The 18,621-nt window shown below is 41.4% G+C and overlaps 1 protein-coding gene across 1 annotated transcript in view; it reads left to right on the top strand.

The window, feature by feature from the left end:
- VPS13B (vacuolar protein sorting 13 homolog B) overlaps positions 1-18,621 on the top strand; it is a 1,225,788-nt gene that overhangs the window by 1,119,413 nt on the left and 87,754 nt on the right. Inside the window, exons 45-49 of the mRNA XM_056522379.1 lie at positions 988-1,251; positions 7,867-7,950; positions 8,093-8,268; positions 10,653-10,823; positions 12,371-12,572. Coding sequence (XP_056378354.1) covers positions 988-1,251; positions 7,867-7,950; positions 8,093-8,268; positions 10,653-10,823; positions 12,371-12,572 — 897 coding nt within the window. The remainder of the gene's footprint in view (positions 1-987; positions 1,252-7,866; positions 7,951-8,092; positions 8,269-10,652; positions 10,824-12,370; positions 12,573-18,621) is intronic.

Consider the following 18,621-nt stretch of genomic DNA (forward strand, 5'->3'; position numbering starts at 1 on the left):
TGAATACCACTGGTCTAGGGGTTGGAGATACGTTGAAGAAGACTTTGAAGATGAATAAAGCAGCATACGACGCATTTTTAAGGGGGGGGACTTTCCTCTTCAACAGGGTCCTATTCCTTAGGACCTGATGGAAAGGGATGTCCCCCTGTAAAACAAGTCTGTTAAAGTTTATGTAATATAAAAGTAATCTTTTAGTATATTCACTAACTGTCCAATATACCACGTTCTAACACCACAAAGTATTCACTGTTTTCCTTAAAGCATCATAACCCGCTCCATTCATCTTCAAAACTTCTGACATGTCTCCATGTTTGTAAAAATTATTGGTGCAATTTAAAGGGTACATCAGCATAATAGGATGGCTCACAGTTTGTAGGTGTGAAGTGTGTCTATCTTTAAAGGGGTACTCCACTGGAAAACATTTTTGTTTTAATTAACTGGTGCCAAAAAGTTTAACAGGTTTGTAAATTACTTATATTTAAAAATCTTAATCCTTCCAGTACTTATCAGCTGCTGAATACTACAGAGGAAGTTCTTTTCTTTTCGAGTTTCCTTTCTGTCTGACCACTGTGCTCTCTGCTGACATCTCTGTCCATTTTAGGAACTGTCCAGAGTAGGAGTAAATTCCCATAGCAAACCTATCCTGCTCTGGACAGTTCCTGTCAGCAGAGAACACTGTGATCAGACAGAAAGGAAATTCAAAAAGAAAAGAGCTTGCAGCTGATTAGTACTGGAAGGATTAAGACTTTTAATAGAAGTAATTTACAAATCTGTTTAACTTTCTGGCACCAGTTGATAAAAAAAAAAAAGAGTTTTCCACCGGAGTACCCCTTTAAGGTCGCAACTATTAAGCCTGATAAACATTGCTCACGTTGCTACCCTTTTGTGTATCTTGGCCTCTGTAATCATTTCTGAAATTACCAAAATTGGAATACCTTGCAAAAAGGCAGTGGATGGATATCTCACTTTTCAGTATTGTTTTTATAGGTAACCATCTGTGGAAAGCAAATCATCTGTAGCTATCTGCCAGAAAGTATTGATCTCAAGGTGGTACAGCAGTATATGGGACATGATGGTTGTGCCATGGTGCGAGAACAAGTAGACTGCCTTGAAGCCAAACAGAAGCTGCCTTCTTACATCCTGGAAGACAGTGAGCTAACAGAGCTGTGTGTAAGGGCAAAAGGAGATGAGGAATGGTCTCAAGATGTCCCCCTGACTTCTGGCGCCACAGAAAACAGCTTCATCATTCAAGTATGCTGTACATTTGACTATTGACTATTATGGAGTGACTATTATGTATTTTTTCTGATAAGTAGATCGCATCATATGCTGCAGGGGTTAGTCGTCTGATATCAAAACGGTCTAAAATTATTAATTCTTTGATAAAAGTTACATTGAATGGCTGTTGTGGCCCATCTGCACAACATCACCATACCACAATATCTTCCCTATTGCTCCGCACTGGTTATTATACAGCAGTAGACATGTGCACAACAAAAAATTTCATTTTGTTTTGTTTTTTGTTCGTATTAAAAATTTTTCGGTTCTGTTAAACCTTCGGGATACAGTAATTCGTTTTATTCCGTTTTCGGATGCATTCAGATTTTTTTTTTCGGTTCTATTCGGAAACTTCGGTTTTCGGATGAATTCATTATTTCGGATCTATTAGTTATACATGTCATTACTTTTATTTTAGTTTTCAGCCGATTTGGTTATTCGTTTTTATGGTTATTGGAGATGGAGATTCCGTTTTTAATAAAATTTCTTAGGGTACCATTAAAAAACTAAAATAAAAAAGATTCTGTAGTGAAGGTAAAAATTGTATCTAACGAAATTTATCTTTTTTATAACAATTTTTTTTAATTAATTTTTAAACATGGGTGGGCAGGGCACTTAGAATGTAGCCGACAATAATAAAAATGTAGTGTGTGTGTTTTACACTTTTTTTTCTTTATTTTAATTTTTTTTAGGTAGTACTACTACTCCCAGCATGGAACACACTGTTCCATGATGGGAGTAGTAGTACCTGTACTAATTGACAGATCTCCGGGGTTTGTTGCGATCCTCCTGTATAATGTATAGATGCGGCCGGCTGCTCTTCTATGGTCCCCTGCACTGCCGTATATATGCACCTATCCATATTTCCCGCATAGAGTTGTGATTGGCCAGATGGTTCCAGCCAATCACAGCTCTCTGTGGGCAATAGGAATACATGTATATATACGGCAGTGCAGGGGACCATAGAAGAGCGTCGGCCGCATCTATACATTATACAGGAGTATCACACTGGGTTTCAGGAGTGACATCCGCTGTGATCTTTCCTTAACTGCAGGTACTACTACTCCCAATCTGGAGTACACTCTGCTCCAAGCTGGGAGCTGTAGTACCTGCATTAATAGACAGATCGCAACAGGTGTCAGAAGTTACACTCGCTGCGATCTGTCTATTAATGCAGGTACTACAGCACCCAGCATGGAGAAGAGTGTGCTCCATGTTGGGAGTAGTAGTACCTGCAGGTAAGAACAGATAACAGCAGGAATCACTACTTTACACCCAATGTGATCGTCCTGTCTATTGCAGAGATGTAGCGGCTTTCTCCTGCACTCGCATCTCTGCACTATACTCCGGCCGGCCACTCATTCATATTTCCCTCCAATCCTCACTCTGGGTGGAAAATATGAATGAGTGATGTTCTATTCACATCACTGGCTGGAGTACAGAGCAGAGAGGCGAGCGCTGTATAGAGCCGCTCCACATCTCTACTATATTATGGACGACTGACACCCGGGGCGATATGTCTATTAGTACAGGTACTACTACTCCCAGCATGGAGCAGTCTGTTCCATGCTGGGAGTTGTAGTACTACCTAAAACATTTAAAAAATAGAGGGGAAAAAGTGAAACATACACACTTTATTAAATGGTCCCTTGCTTCTAAATGAAAACGAATTTTGTTTTAACAAAAATAAAATTTGTTTTTCACAATTTCGTAGGCATGTACAATTCGTTTTTTTACATATTCAGATTCATTCGGATGTAAATATTTCATACATTCGGATCAATCCGAATGGACGAAATATGAACAATTCGGACAAAAACAAATTATGTCGAAACGAATTGCACAAGCCTATACAGCAGTATTTCCCAACCAGGGTCCCTCCAGCCGCTGCAAAACTATGACTTCCAGTATGCCCGGAATTGTAGTTTTGCAACAGCTAGAGGTACACTGATTGGGAAAGCTGTTATACAGTAATAGACTCTGTATGAAAACTTGGAATGTTCTTGATGCATAGCTTGTCCCCATTTTAATGCATGGTGAATACACCGTATATAGATATGGGGGGGGGGGATTTATCAAAACCTGTGCAGAGGAAAAGTTTCCCAGTTGCCCATAGCAACCAATCAGATCACTACTTTCATTTTGCACAGGCCTTGTTAAAAATGAAAGAAGAAATCTGATTGGTTGCTATGGGCCACTGGGCAGCTTTTCCTCTGCACAGGTTTTGATAAATCTCCCCCCATGGTCTCTTCCACATGTGCAACAAGGAAGGGAAAATGTAGATAGGCCATGTACAAATACATTGTAATTGGGAACAAAGGAAAAAACAAAGAGAGTGAAAATATAGATTTGTATAAAATGGCCACTTAGGTGGAGCGTATGGCACATATGCATGTAACCCTTTATTAGGGTAGCAATAAGAATGAATATGGTTCCTCTAAGTCAGTCTTTCTCAATAAGGATACCTCGAGCTGTTGCTAAACTGCAACTCCCGGCATGCTGGGAGTCGTACGTAGTTTTGTAACAGCTGGAGGCTTGCTGGTTGGGAAACACTGCTCTAAGCACTCTACTGTTAAAATGGGGACCTAAAGAAACAGTAACATTTATGCAATTCTTCCCATCACCATATGCATTTAAATAATCCAAAAATAGTTCCTCCTGTTGACAGGTACAACCCAGTGCCCCCTCTATGTTATTGTGCTCCAGGATCTTCAATTTATTTTTTCAGTGTCTCGTAAGTCTTAGATAAACATACATTGCATGCGGGCACGGTTGGACATGCATTATTTATATACTGTAAGTTTTCTGTTGACATTACAGCTCAAAGTTTTCCTCCAAATGTTTAGCGTGATCAGGAAGTAAGAGCGGGATCGGCGCACAGTAAGATCATATCACCGCGGGCTCGGGTAGTGATATGTCTTGATCGTATTACACGACAGGGCTACCGAGAAGCAGTTTGCAATTTGTGTGTGAGAAAAATGTTTGAGCAGTGTTCTCATTTACACACCCTATGTTCCTGGCCTGTTTAGAAGTTGGCAAAGCCCTTGTTCTTTGATTATGTGATGTAGATATTTTACATCTGTTCACTTTACTGTTGATATGTTAGACATGGATTTCCTGTCGTTCCAAAAAGAAAAAAAAATGCTTGACAAAATGAATTCCACCCTTATTGCACCATTCAGTAGACAAAATGCACGCTGCATCTAATAAAGTCTCTGGGCTCTGGGGAGGGTGCGTGAGGAGCTCTACATCTGTCATCGTTTATTGGCCGCAATGGATGGCATTTAATTTTTTTGGCTACAATATTTTATACATTGAGAATGTCACCGTGGATTAAGAGAATGCATTAGTAAAAGATAGTCTGATGTGAAATAAAATAAAAGTAGCAGGTACAGTATCTCACATAGGTGAGTCCATCCCTCACATTATATACAGTATATCCCATAAGTGAGTCCACCCCTCACATTATATACAGTATCTCCCATAAGTGAGTCCACCCCTCACATTATATACAGTATCTCCCATAAGTGAGTCCACCCCTCACATTATATATAGTATCTCACATAGGTGAGTCCACCCCTCACACTATATATACAGTATATCCCATAAGTGAGTCCACCCCTCACATTATATATACAGTATATCCCATAAGTGAGTCCACCCCTCACATTATATATACAGTATATCCCATAAGTGAGTCCCCCCCTCACATTATATATAGTATCTCACATAGGTGGGTCCACCCCTCACATTATATATACAGTATATCCCATAAGTGAGTCCACCCCTCACATTATATATACAGTATATCCCATAAGTGACTCCACCCCTCACATTATATACAGTATATCCCATAAGTGAGTCCACCCCTCACATTATATATACAGTATCTCCCATAAGTGAGTCCACCCCTCACATTATATATACAGTATATCTCATAAGTGAGTCCACCCCTCACACTATATATACAGTATCTCCCATAAGTGAGTCCACCCTTCACATTATATATACAGTATCTCCCATAAGTGAGTCCACCCCTCACATTATATATACAGTATCTCCCATAATGGACTCCACCCCTCACATTATATATACACAGTATCTCCCATAAGTGAGTCCACCCCTCACATTATATACAGTATCTCCCATAAGTGATTCCACCCCTCACATTATATACAGTATCTCCCATAAGTGACTCCACCCCTCATATTATATACAGTATCTCCCATAAGTGAGTCCATCCCTCACACTATATATACAGTATCTCCCATAAGTGAGTCCACCCCTCACACTATATATACAGTATCTCCCATAAGTGAGTCCACCCCTCACATTATATATACAGTATCTCCCATAAGTGAGTCCACCCCTCACACTATATATACAGTATCTCCCATAAGTGAGTCCACCCCTCACATTATATACAGTATCTCCCATAAGTGAGTCCACCCCTCACATTATATACAAAGTGTATCCACAGATATACACAGTATATCCCATAAGTATACTGTATATTATATATACAGTATCTCACATAAGTGAGTCCACCCCTCACATTATATATACAGTATCTTCCATAAGTGAGTCCACCCCTCACACTATATATACAGTATCTCCCATAAGTGAGTCCACCCCTCACACTATATATACAGTATCTCCCGTGAGTCCACCCCTCACATTATATGTACAGTATCTCCCATAAGTGACTGTACCCCTCACATTATATATACAGTATCTCCCATAAGTGAGTCCACCCCTCACATTATATATACAGTATCTCCCATAAGTGAGTCCACCCCTTACATTATATACAGTATCTCCCATAAGTGAGTCCACCCCTCACATTATATAGACAGTATATCCCATAAGTGAGTCCACCCCTCACATTATATATACAGTATATCCCATAAGTGACTCCACCCCTCACATTATATACAGTATATCCCATAACTGACTCCACCCCTCACATTATATACAGTATCTCCCATAAGTGAGTCCACCCCTCACATTATATATACAGTATCTCCCATAAGTGAGTCCACCCCTCACATTATATATACAGTATCTCCCATAAGTGAGTCGACCCCTCACATTATATATACAGTATCTCCCATAAGTGAGTCCACCCCTCACACTATATACAGTATCTCCCATAAGTGAGTCCACCCCTGACATATATACAGTATCTTCCATAAGTGAGTCCACCCCTTACATTATATATAGTATCTCCCATAAGTGGAAGTTCAACTTGAAACCTTATTGCAAAGAATTTTCTGAGGATCTCAGAACACGCTGTGCTATGGTCGACCAAAGAAGTTGAGTACATGTACTCAGCATCATATTCAAAGGTTGTCTTTGGTAGTTAGTCGTATGAGACTGCCAGCATTGCTGCAGAGGTTAAAGGGGTAGGAGGTCAGCTTGTCAATGCTCAGTCCATACTCCGCCCACTGCATCAAATAGGTCTGGCTGTTATCCCAGAAAAAGCCTCTTCTAGAGATGATGCTCAATAAAGCCTGCAAACAGTTTGCTAAAGACAAGCAGACTAAGGACATGAAGGGATATTTATCAAAACCTGTGCAAAGGAAAAGTTGCCCATAGCAACCAATCAGATTGCTTCTTTCATTTTGCAGAGTACTTAAAATGAAAGAAGTGAGCTGATTGGTTGCTCTGGGCAACTGGACATCTTTACCTCTGTACAGGTTTTGATAAATCTCCCCCATGGTTTCCAAGAATCATGTCCTGTTGTCTGATGAGACCAAGATAAACTTATTTGGTTCAGATGGTGTGAAGCGTCTGTGGTGGCAGCAACCAGGTGAGGAGTACAAAGACAAGTGTGTCTTGCGTACAGTCAAGCATTGTGTTGGGAGTGTCATGGTCTGGGCCTGCATGAGTGCTGCTGGCACTGGGGAGCTACAGCTACAGTTTATTGAGGGAACCATAAATGCCAACATATTCTGTGACATACTGAAGCAGAGACTGGGCCGCAGGGAAGTATTCCAATATGATAATAATGACCCCCAAACACCTGCAAGACCACCTTGCTAAGGAAGCTGGGGGTAAAGGTAATGGACTGACCAAGCGTGTCTTCAGACCAAAACCTATTGAGCATCTGTGGAGCATCCTCAAACAGAAGGTGGGGGAACACAAGGTCTCTAATATCTACCAGCTCCATGATGTCAACATGTGAAGCTCTGGAGAACTCCCATGTCCAAGAGATATGAGGCAGTGCTTTAGGCAGGGGTCTTTGTGGAAAAAAAAACTTTTTGACATCCACCATACAGATGTCTGGAATTGCAGTTCAGCCTGGAAATCAGTTGCAATACCAGACACTGCCTTTGAACAGACGTGGTGCTGTTTCTGGTAAATAAATATTCTTTTTCTAATCCACAGCAACCTTTTTAAGATATCAGATCAAGAAAGAAAGAATTGTTGTCTTTCAGTAGGATATTTTTTATTTCTTTTTTCCTTTTAAAATTGTATTTGCTTTTATCCTTAACTTGTATGTTATAGAAAAAGTGATTAAAAGCAGGAAATAGTAGAAGAAATGTCCAGATAAGCATTGTGATTAATATCCTCTACTGTTTGCAGGTGCCAGCTTCAAACGGGCCCATCATTTACGTGTGGTGCACGCTTCTAACCTTGGAGCCCGACTCTCAGGCGCAGCAACGTATGGTGAGTAATGGATACGATGGCGGTGTGACCTCACATACGCTGGACGAGATGGAGGTTGCAGCGACCTTAGAAGCAACAATTTACAATATCAGGCAGCTGGAAAGTGCAGAGATTAATGTCATTCTGCTCTTTGTCTTTCCAGATTGTGTTCAGCCCTCTCTTTATCATGCGGAGCCATCTTCCAGATCCCATTATTATACATTTAGAGAAAAGAAGCCTTGGCTTAAGAGAAACACAAGTCATTCCTGGAAAGGGACTGGAAAAGCCAATACAGAACATAGAGCCAGATATAACCCATCACCTGACATTTCAAGCCAGGTAAAAAGAAAAATGTTTTAATTTTTATGGCAAAAAAAAAAATCTATGGGATATTCCAGGAAAAATCTCTTCACACACACATATTGTTATTAAAAAATCTTAATCCTTCCAGTAGTTATCAGCTGCTGAAGTTGAGTTGTTCTTTTCTTTCTGACAACAGTGCTCTATGCTGACACCTCTGCTTGTCTCAGGAACTGTCCGAAACATTAGAGGTTTGCTATGGGGATTTGCTCCTACTCTGGACAGTTCTAGAGACAAGCAGAGGTGACAGCAGAGATCACTGTTGTCAGACAGAAAAGACAAACTCAAGTTCAGCTGATAACTACTGAAAGGATTAAGATTTTTTAATAGAAGTAATTTACAAAATCTGTTTAACTTTCTGGAGCCAGTTGATATATATATAAAAAAATAGTTTTTTCCTGCAATACCCCTTTAAAGTGGTACTTCAGTATAGGACAACTTATCCCCTATTCAAAATATAGGGCATAAGTGTCTGATCACAGGGGTCCGACCTCAGCTCCCCCATGCACTATGTGTCGACCCCCGCACAAAGCGGTGGTCAACATGTGCCCTCCATACATCTCTATGGAATAGCTGGACATACACGGTTTGTGTATTTCCGGCTCTTCCATAAGGCTACATGAAGAGGGTGTGTTGACCACCACTTTCTGCGAGGGTCGACTGTCTCCTTGCACAGAGCAGAGATCGCTCCTTGCACAAAGAGAGCTGGGTGCCGGACACTTATCCCCTATCACTTACACTGCAGTACTCCTTTAAGGATTATTGCAATCCATGAGATTACAGGGGCTAGTATGAACTTAAAGAGTACCTGTAATGATCTTGTTAAATTTTATAATCCTCCCAGTTCACTGCCCCCATCCTGATAAACCACCCCCTGCCTTTATTTTTATTATTTGTTAGTTTTCTACCTTGACATTTCTATTTTCTGCTCAGTCACAGTCAGATTCACAGACCGGGAAGGGGCATTTCCCAGCAGGCGTGACATCATCTGAAGCCATACAGGGGAGAACTTCCTCCCTCGCTCTGCTACACACAGCCCAGAGCAGTTCAGTGTGAGATGAGCTCTGATTGGATAAGGCTGTACCCCCCCTCCCCCCTCAGCATTTCCTGATTTTGGACCTCTGCCACACCAGCAGGAGTCCAAAGTCTGTGCAAAAGATAGGGGGAATGTGAGTAGGGAAACACCTGGTGGCAGCTTTTTTAAACACAAAAAAAAACATAGAAGACTTCATTTTTTATTTACCAAAAGGAGTGCAATGGCAAAAAAATTTTTAATGACAGTGCCCATTCAAGTATATTGAACGATAATTGTATCATTCTGTCATTATGAAGATGTAATCCTTTGCTCTGTTCACATTTTGAGCCTCCACCAGGAAGTTTACTTTATATCAAGAATTATGCGGCATGCAGCAATATTTTTTTGGGTTCCTCCAAACCCCATCTGACTCTGAGTTAATAGGATTGGTCAACTGGCGTTTTGATGTATGTAAATGAAAACGATTTTGCCAATGTGAACATATCCTTGTATGTATATTAACAAGTTATCCAGCCTTAAAAAAAAGAAATGTAGCATTATATGCCAACCATGCAAATTAATGTTCGACTATGTAAAGTATGACTGGTCCTAGTCCACCAGAGTGGGACTTACTATAATAGTGGAACCCTTGGTTTTAGCTCATTGAGAGGGTCCTGAATGGGGGACGACACTCTATGACATTCATATGGATTGAAAAGGAGGGGATAAAAAAATAAACTTTCTCTAAAGACCAAAATAGGTGGTTGAGGGGAGAATTGATTACATTCATCTATGTAGCTTTAATGGATTTATCTTTATTCAAAGGATAGAGGGTAAGTATCTGATCACAGGAGGTTTGACTGCTGGGACCCCCCCTCGATCTCCTGCTCGGTGCTCTGGTACTCCTTGTGCACGCACCCTCCATGCATCTCTATTTAAGAGCCAGAGATACACAAGCGACGTACTTGTGTATCTCTGGCTCTCCTATGGGGACGCATGGAGGATGAGAGACATCCACCACTCCGTGCCCTTGCACAAGGAGAGCCGGAGCGCTGTGCAGGAAATTGCAGGGGTCCCGGCCCCAGACACTTATCCCCTATCTTTTGAATATGGGATACATTTTCTGAAACTAGGATACCCCTTTAAGATTGGAATTGTTTTTGATATAGGACATGATCTACCACATTTTATTGTGTTGTTTAGCTGTAAACACTGAGTGGAGCAGTAAAACAACTCAAAGTTTTTTAGACCTTATTTCCTTTAGAATTTGACATTGATGGACCTTCTACAAGCATGTCTCAATAAAGCTTCCTTATCTGATAGTGGTCGTATGTTCTTATGTTTCCAGGGAAGAAGATGACCCATCAGAATGTGCTGTTCCCATCTCCACAGCTCTGATTAAGCAAATAACCATGAAAGCACAAAGTGAATATTCTGCAGGTCAAATTCTTTCTGACTTTTATGGACAAGGTTTCAGTTCTCAGCCTGTGTGGCCATATAATAAAAAAGATTCAGACAGGTAGGTCTCTCTTGAATTTTTGGTCTTTTTCTTTTCTCCAGAAATATATGGGTGGGAGGAGGGCCTCTAGCAGTCTGTGGTCATTGAAATGTTTTTGAAAAAGAAAAAAAAATGAAAAGAAAGCACATACAATAAATATCTATGACTGTCAGGCTATCCTCTTAGAAGGCCACACTAAAGTATATTGTAAAAGTAAAGGCACCTTGGGATTTCCAGATTAAGCCAATAAGGCATGCCTGTTGTATTTTAAAAAAAGGAATAAAAAAATGCTGTTTTTTAATAAATATTGTGTATTAATATTAATCTCTTTTGGCTGTCCAGTTATCTGCCTGTGGTCATTAGCAGGTCACAAGCTATAAACTTTTCATTCATTGACAGCTAGCCGAGATTTTGAAAACTTTATAGGGGTCCTCTGCCCCTACGGGTGCCTGAAGCCTAGCCCAGCCGGCGTTCTGAACATAAATGTTCAGAACGCCGGGGCGCCAGGCTGGAGATCGTCGGGATTCCAGGGGCCGGACCCCGGTGATCAGATATCTTATCCCTATCCTTTGGATAGGGGATAAAATGTCTAGGGACGGAGTACATCTTTAAGGAATTAACACAAAAAAATATATTGTGCAATATACATAACTCTTCCATATTTTATGAATAAGTGGTATTTGCTTTAGTGGTTACTTAGAGCAGATGCCTAAGGCAATGTTTTCCAAAGAGTGTGCCTCCAACTGTTTCAAAACTTCAACTCCCAGTATGCCCAGACAGACAGCCTCTGTCCAGGCATGATGGGAGTTGTTGTTTTTCAACAGCTGGAGGCACACTGTTTGGAGATCAAGGGCCAAAGAAATAGAGCTTCATGAATTTGCAGTACGAATCACTTTATCCGAATCTCAAGCAGTGAAGGTAGATTTATTTTGGCTTTTAAAAAAGTTCAGCTTTTTAAGTGCCTTAATTCCCTGAAAAAATCTGCACGGTCAAGCTGGGAGTTGTAGTTTTGCAACAGCTGGAGACATACTGTTTGTTTATGAATTTACAGTACAAATTGCTTTATCTGAATCTCAAGCAGTGGAGGTCGATTTATTTTGGCTTTTAAAAAGTAGTTCCGCTTTTCCAGTTCCCCTGATTCCCTGAAGAAATCTGATAAGATAGGGAATCTGAGCACATGGAAAGTGGAACTACTTTTTCAACTGCTGCTGCTTGAGATTCTGATTTGGCAATTCAAACTATGAATTTTCTCCTCTCTACTAAGAAATGCTATATGATTCCTAGGAGCTCCGATGGTTCCATTGAGGTCACTTTCTCTCATGTCTTTATAGGGATTTCATTGAACCTATTCGAGCATAGATCTAGCAATATGCTAGTATTATACCCCTATAATATACTTTTGGATTCCTTTTATTCACTAGAATTTGGGATTGGGTAAATACTATGATAAAGATTTAAAGATATGTCATGTCAACCTGTGACTAGTTTTATTGTACAGTATGTTATTTGTGTTAATGGGTTTTCTTGGCGAACGGTACAGCTGTTTTATTCTTCCCTGTTATTCACAGCGGGGAGCATTTAGCTCAGTGGGATAGTCCCATGCGGGTTAAGCTCTCTCTCTGGATGTCGCACCTGAAGACCTTGCTGATCGAGCTGCTTCCATGGGCGCTCCTTATTAACCAGTCCCGATGGGACCTTTGGCTTTTCGAGGGTGAGGACATAGTTCTTCAGATTCCTGCTGGAAAGACCATTGTGCCACCTAACTTCAAGGTAACAAAATACTTGAGAAATTGTCTATTACTAGGACTTCAGGCTTTGGAGTTTTGTTGTGTAATTTTCAAAAAGTTAATCTGTCAATTCTATGGAGAATCCATTTTGTTGGTGAATGTCCAACACAAGTCTCTTTAATTTCTGTCCTTTCTGACTTATGTGTAGATACTTTACAGTGGTCCCTCAACTTACAATCATCTCAGGTTAAAATATTTTCAAAACACAATGGTATTTTCTGGACCAATGTAGCTTGAAACCAGACTCAACATACAATGCTGATTACTGGTAAAACCCCTATATTACTGAAGTGCATGCACTGACTGGCTGTCTGGTATCGCCCCCTACAGTACAGGGGGAGGTACTGCATGTTCTGTACTACTCTTTACCTGTGCCAGGGTTAGCTGCTCCTTTGGACACCAGGTGATGGCGGCTCCATTACTTTTTTTTTACACTGTGTGTACTGTACAGGACCCTGAAGAAGCTCCTGTCCTCTACATAGACAGTGATTTACAGCTTCCTGTAGCTCTTTCTTACTTTTATATGTAAGGACTTGCTTTATCTGTATTAGTTATCTACATATGTTTCCTTAATCCTCACTTTTTGCTATTTTTGGATAACATTTTGGGGCTTCAGAACCAATTACCAGGTTTCCATAGAGTTATGGTCTCAACATACAATGGTTCCACCATACAATGGCCGTCCTGGAACCAATTAATATTGTAACTTGAGGGACCACTGTATTTAGTTTTAAAGTTTCATATAACATAATTTTCAAAATAGTAAAAAAAAAATTTAAGAATAACACTGGCTCTATGGAGTTTTATATGTTAAGCTGCCAAGTTGTATTAAATGTGTCCCCGCTGAACCATTAATATTGAAAACTCAGTAAACAATAGAAGTATACAATGGCACCAGGGGCGTAGCTAGAAACCACAGGGCCCGGTGCGAAAAATTGCCCTTGGCCCCCCTACCACCTGACGAGACGCTTCCCCAATCCCGGACAACCCCTTACTCGGCCGCACAAAGATATCAGTGAACACAGCACTGATGGGACACAGTCAGGAGAATACACAACAATATAAGTGACTAACAGGCAGGGCCAGACAGACAAAACAGGCATTGAAGAATAAGCATCCCTTTTTCTGGTGGGGGTCCAACTGCTGAGACCCCCACCAATCAGATGTTGTAAAGCTATAACCCCCATCATGTCTGGAGAGCCTCAGGCATTATAGGAGTTGTAGTTTTGCAACAGCTGGAGAGCCACAGATTAGGGTACAACGCCACCCATCATCACTGTGGAACTTACAAGTGACTCCAGTTCTGATAACACACAATGATATAAATGACCTGAGTGTTGTCTTTGTTGTCTTTTCTTTTCTTCTCCATCTGGTCCAGACGTCAGGACATCTTCCAGCTCCATCTTCTCTGCAAAGTCTGACGCCTGGACCTCACTTTGTCAGTAGATCCTCATCCTCTGTATGAAGACAATAATCATTATTATTCTGCTAAATACTATACCCCCTGAATATAATACTGACACCCACTGTATCCCCTGAATATGAAACTACATCCACTTTACCCCTTGAATATAATACTGCCACCCACTGAATATAAAACTGCTATCCGCCTACTGTACCCCCTGAATATAATACTGCCACCTAATGTTCCCCCAAATATAATACTGCCACACACTGTACCCCTGAATATAATATTGCCACACACTGTGCTCTCTGAATATAATACTGCAACATACTATACTCTATGAATATAATACTGCCACATATTATACTCTATGAATATAATCCTGCCACACACTGTACCCTATGAATATAATACTACCACACACCGTACCCTCTGAATGTAATCCTGCCACACTGTGCCCCTGAATATAATACTGCCACACACTGTGCCCCTGAATATAATACTGCCACACACTTTGCCCTTCAATATAAACCCTCAAAAATAACCATGCTATATGCTGTACCCTCCCACACATCATATATACATACATACAGCCTTCTAGCTTACACACATCTCCATACATACATCTTGCTTACACACATCTATCATTCATACATCATTCATACGTATATCATGCATACAGTACATACACGCATCATTCATACACACGCCACCTCCGGACCCCCTCAACACATGCATAATATATACAAACACACACATCATACATACACATCATACATAAATACATATACATACACCCGCCGCCTCCAGATCCCTCTGCATAATTCCTCTCCACACATCATACATCCATCCTTCTAGCTTACACACATCTCCACACATCATACATATACAGACTGCAGAGACCACAAATAACCTGTACCTTACCCTGTTTATTACATTTCCCCCAACTTAAATAACTAAATAAAGACAAAAAACCTATTAGCTTTTATCTGTGGGTGAGGGTAGGCCACAGCTTTTTTATAAACATATAAATAACTTTAAATAACCGTAAAAAACAAGGCACTATTTTCTTCCGGTCAAACTGAGAGGTCTGCCACACCCTCCGGTGTACAGGTCTACCCCAGAATGAAACCTCTTCTCTCTTCTTACCGCCAGCTGTGACTTGAAAACACAAACATAAACAAAGGGAGGGTGGAACAAGGAACTCTGGGTCGAAGGGGCAGAGTGAGCAAAGGGGAGGGCCGCCATTAAGATCAGCACCGAGGACTGCTGCTGGTGTCCGTGTCCAGGCGGAAGTAGCGCTGCGCTCACAGCTAGCGATGAGGCTAGCACTGGAAGGAGGGGGGTGTTGAGGATAGCGCCAAGTGCTGCAGGTTGGGCTGTGCCTGAGGGCCCAACCTGCAGCTGTAGTATGCGGGCCCCCTGTGCTATGGGGCCCAGTCGCAGTGGCGACTTTTGCGACCTCTATAGCTACGCCACTGAGCGGCACTGTAGTAGTCCAAAAAACGGGCTCTGAGTATCAATGGTTAAATAAATACTTCAGGAAGTACCGTATATAACTTTGCTGGTATATGTTATAATGATAACTCTGCATCAGTGATAACTCTGCATCAGAGGTATTACCTATTTAACTGAATGTCCTTATGTATCAGGAACCTCATTCACCTTCTGGTCATTCCGGTTGTTTTGTGCAAGGTACGAAACTTCACCTGTGAGGAGAACAGCCCCGGCCAGCGGTGTCCCTACTCACGGAAGACCTGTGACGTCACGACAATAGCCTGTATGGACCAAACGATCTATTGTTGTGACGTCATGCAGCCAACTGGCTGTTTTTCAAGGTTTGCACCGGTCTTCCGTGAGTAGAGACGCCGCCGGCCGGGGCTGTTTTCCTCACAGGTGAAGTTTCGCGCCTTCCACAAAACGACCAAGATGACAGGAAGGTGAACGAGGATCCTGATCCATAAGGACATTCAGTTAAATGGGTAACACTTCGGGAGTTATATACATCTATATATCATATGGTGGAAACGAGTGTATCATGCACATATAGAGTGAAATAAGCAAGTATCGCCACTGATGCATCATTATAACATATATCAGCAAAATTATATGCTTCCTGAAGTATTGATTTAACCATTGATACTCAGAGCCCTTTTTTTGGAATACTACAGCGCCATTGTATACTTCTATTGTTTACTGAAATTATATTTACTCTTTCATGCTTTATTGGAATGGGGGATATTTACTTTACAGTGACAGATATTCTTTCCAGTTATCCTAGTAAAAAACAATGGAGCACATTTACCAGGACTGTAAATGTGTTGTAGGGTTTACTCCTAGACATACACATATACATGTTTGTCATTGAGTTGTACTATGTAGTATATATTTTTCACAAAGTAAGACTGTGTAGACCTGCTCATATCTTTTGTTGCACGTTGTAGAGAGAGTGACACAGGTGCTTGAAGTATCTTATTCTGGCCCGAACCTTGCAAGAATCATATAATGTCAACATTCCGAACAAAATAGCCAAAATTGGCCAAACCCCTTGACTATCTAAAGTGTATGTGGTCTTCCTCGACAGATGAAAAGAAGCGTTAGGGTTTTTGAATTTCATCACCAAATTTTTTTTAGTTTTTTTTGCTTTCCCGAGATAAGCTGCCCGAAGTGTCTAACTAAGGCTTCCTTTTATTGATAACACATGCACGCTCAGCTACAGTATGGAGGAATCAGGATGTATAATTGTCTGCAAAATGAGCATGCGGCTGACAGCTGTAGGAGGACCCTTAACACATTTTGTATTTTAATGGTAAGGGCTTCTACAAAGTGCCCATCTAGGCATACATGATGTCTGACCAGGCATGCCCAATGTCATTGAGAAGGAGAGTATGCCTGGAGGTCCACGTTTATATGAAAACTAGAGAAGAGCATGGCAGTTGGTATCCCAGGATGTATACAATAACACTCAAGAATTTACCCTTCTGTGATCCTACCAGCAGACATATAATTTAGTGCAGAGAGTAATAGGATGGAAGCATGGTCCGCAGCTGACTCAGACATTTTCTCCAGAAAACAGAAATCCCCTCTGGGACATTTAAATCTGCCGGTTTGGCTCGATAATATGACAACAAAGCAGTCACTTAGGGGGTCCATTAAAAATTATCGGTTTACCAATCAATCCTCAAAGGAAAACAGGTTTAGAGGGCCTGGTAATGAGGAGCAGACATTGTAGAGGCGGACCGCTCACCCGCTACTGAAAGAGGGACAATTATCTCTGTCTGGTCGTAACCCTTTAGTGCTGCAAAGTGATGGCCTGACCTGTGAAGGTCAGAGGTGAGGTCCTGGTCAGCAGACGGATTTTATTTATTTATCAGGTTGCAATGTGCTGTTTTCTTTTCTTTCTGCAGGATCAGAATGGTAGGTATAGTAATGCAGTTGTTAAACATTTATACTCAGAGATATATAGATTTATACCATCATCATTAAAGATTTTTTTGCACCACTTTGATGTAGCTATTGTAGATAGATTTAACTGTTGAAATAACTTGGCCTGGCCCTGCTGAGCGGGTCAGACCAAATTACCTGGACCTGACCCACCCCTACATTCAATAGGTTTCACTAAAGACCTGACACAATTCCTTCTGGTGTATTTTTTCCAGGGGGCATTGCCTGTCCTAAAAGACACTTTATGCCACTTTTGACGGCCTTCACAAAAAGACACATTACCACCTCCGATCACTGTGTTGCTCTGTAACTGCTTGGCTTATGCCAATAAAGGGCATCCAAAGAATAGGGGATAAGATGTCTGATCGCGGATGTCCCGCCACTGGGGACCCCCGCGATCTCGGCTGCAGCACCCCCCTTGCCCCCTCCCATAGACTTGCATTGAAGGGGCAGAGCCATGACATCACGAGGGGCAGAGCCGTGACGTCACGATGCTCCGGCCCCTGTATCACCCGTCATTACGCACAGAGCGAGATTGCTCTGTGCAGTGATGACAGCGGGCTGCCGCAGCCGAGATCACAATGGTCCCCGGCGGTGGGACCCCCACGATCAGACATCTTATCCCCTATCCTTTGGATAGGGGATAAGATGTCTAGGAGCGGAATACCCCTTTACTAACAATTATTTAAAAGGGTTATCCAGGATAAGAAAAACATACCCGCTTTCTTCTAAAAACAGCACCCCTCTTGACTTTGGTTTTTGTGTGGTGTTACAGCTGAGCTCCATTGAAGAGAATAGAGCTGAGTTGTAATACCACACACATAACCTGAGGACAGTTGTGGCACTGTTTTCCTAAATAGGTTTTCCTAATTCTGAAAACAAAAACCTTTAAAATGTTCCACTTGAAAACCCTTTTAACAAGTTACAGACATGTCAAAATTTTGATCGGTCTTGGTAATCAGTACTAAGACCCCCACAAACTAAGAGAATTAGTGGGGAGTAGTACACGGTAGCGCACTTTACTCCTTGGCTCTCAGCGATCTTTGTCTTGCTGCTCCATAGAATTATAAGGGAGCAGCAAGACTAAGATTGCTGAGAGCTACCACGTGCTTTTCCTCAGTCGTTTTCTGATCGGTTGGGGTCTCAGAACTGAGACTGTGACTGATCAAAATTTTCTACACTT

Source organism: Hyla sarda, chromosome 5, assembly GCF_029499605.1.
Source record: "Hyla sarda isolate aHylSar1 chromosome 5, aHylSar1.hap1, whole genome shotgun sequence".
Lineage (NCBI taxonomy): Eukaryota > Metazoa > Chordata > Amphibia > Anura > Hylidae > Hyla > Hyla sarda.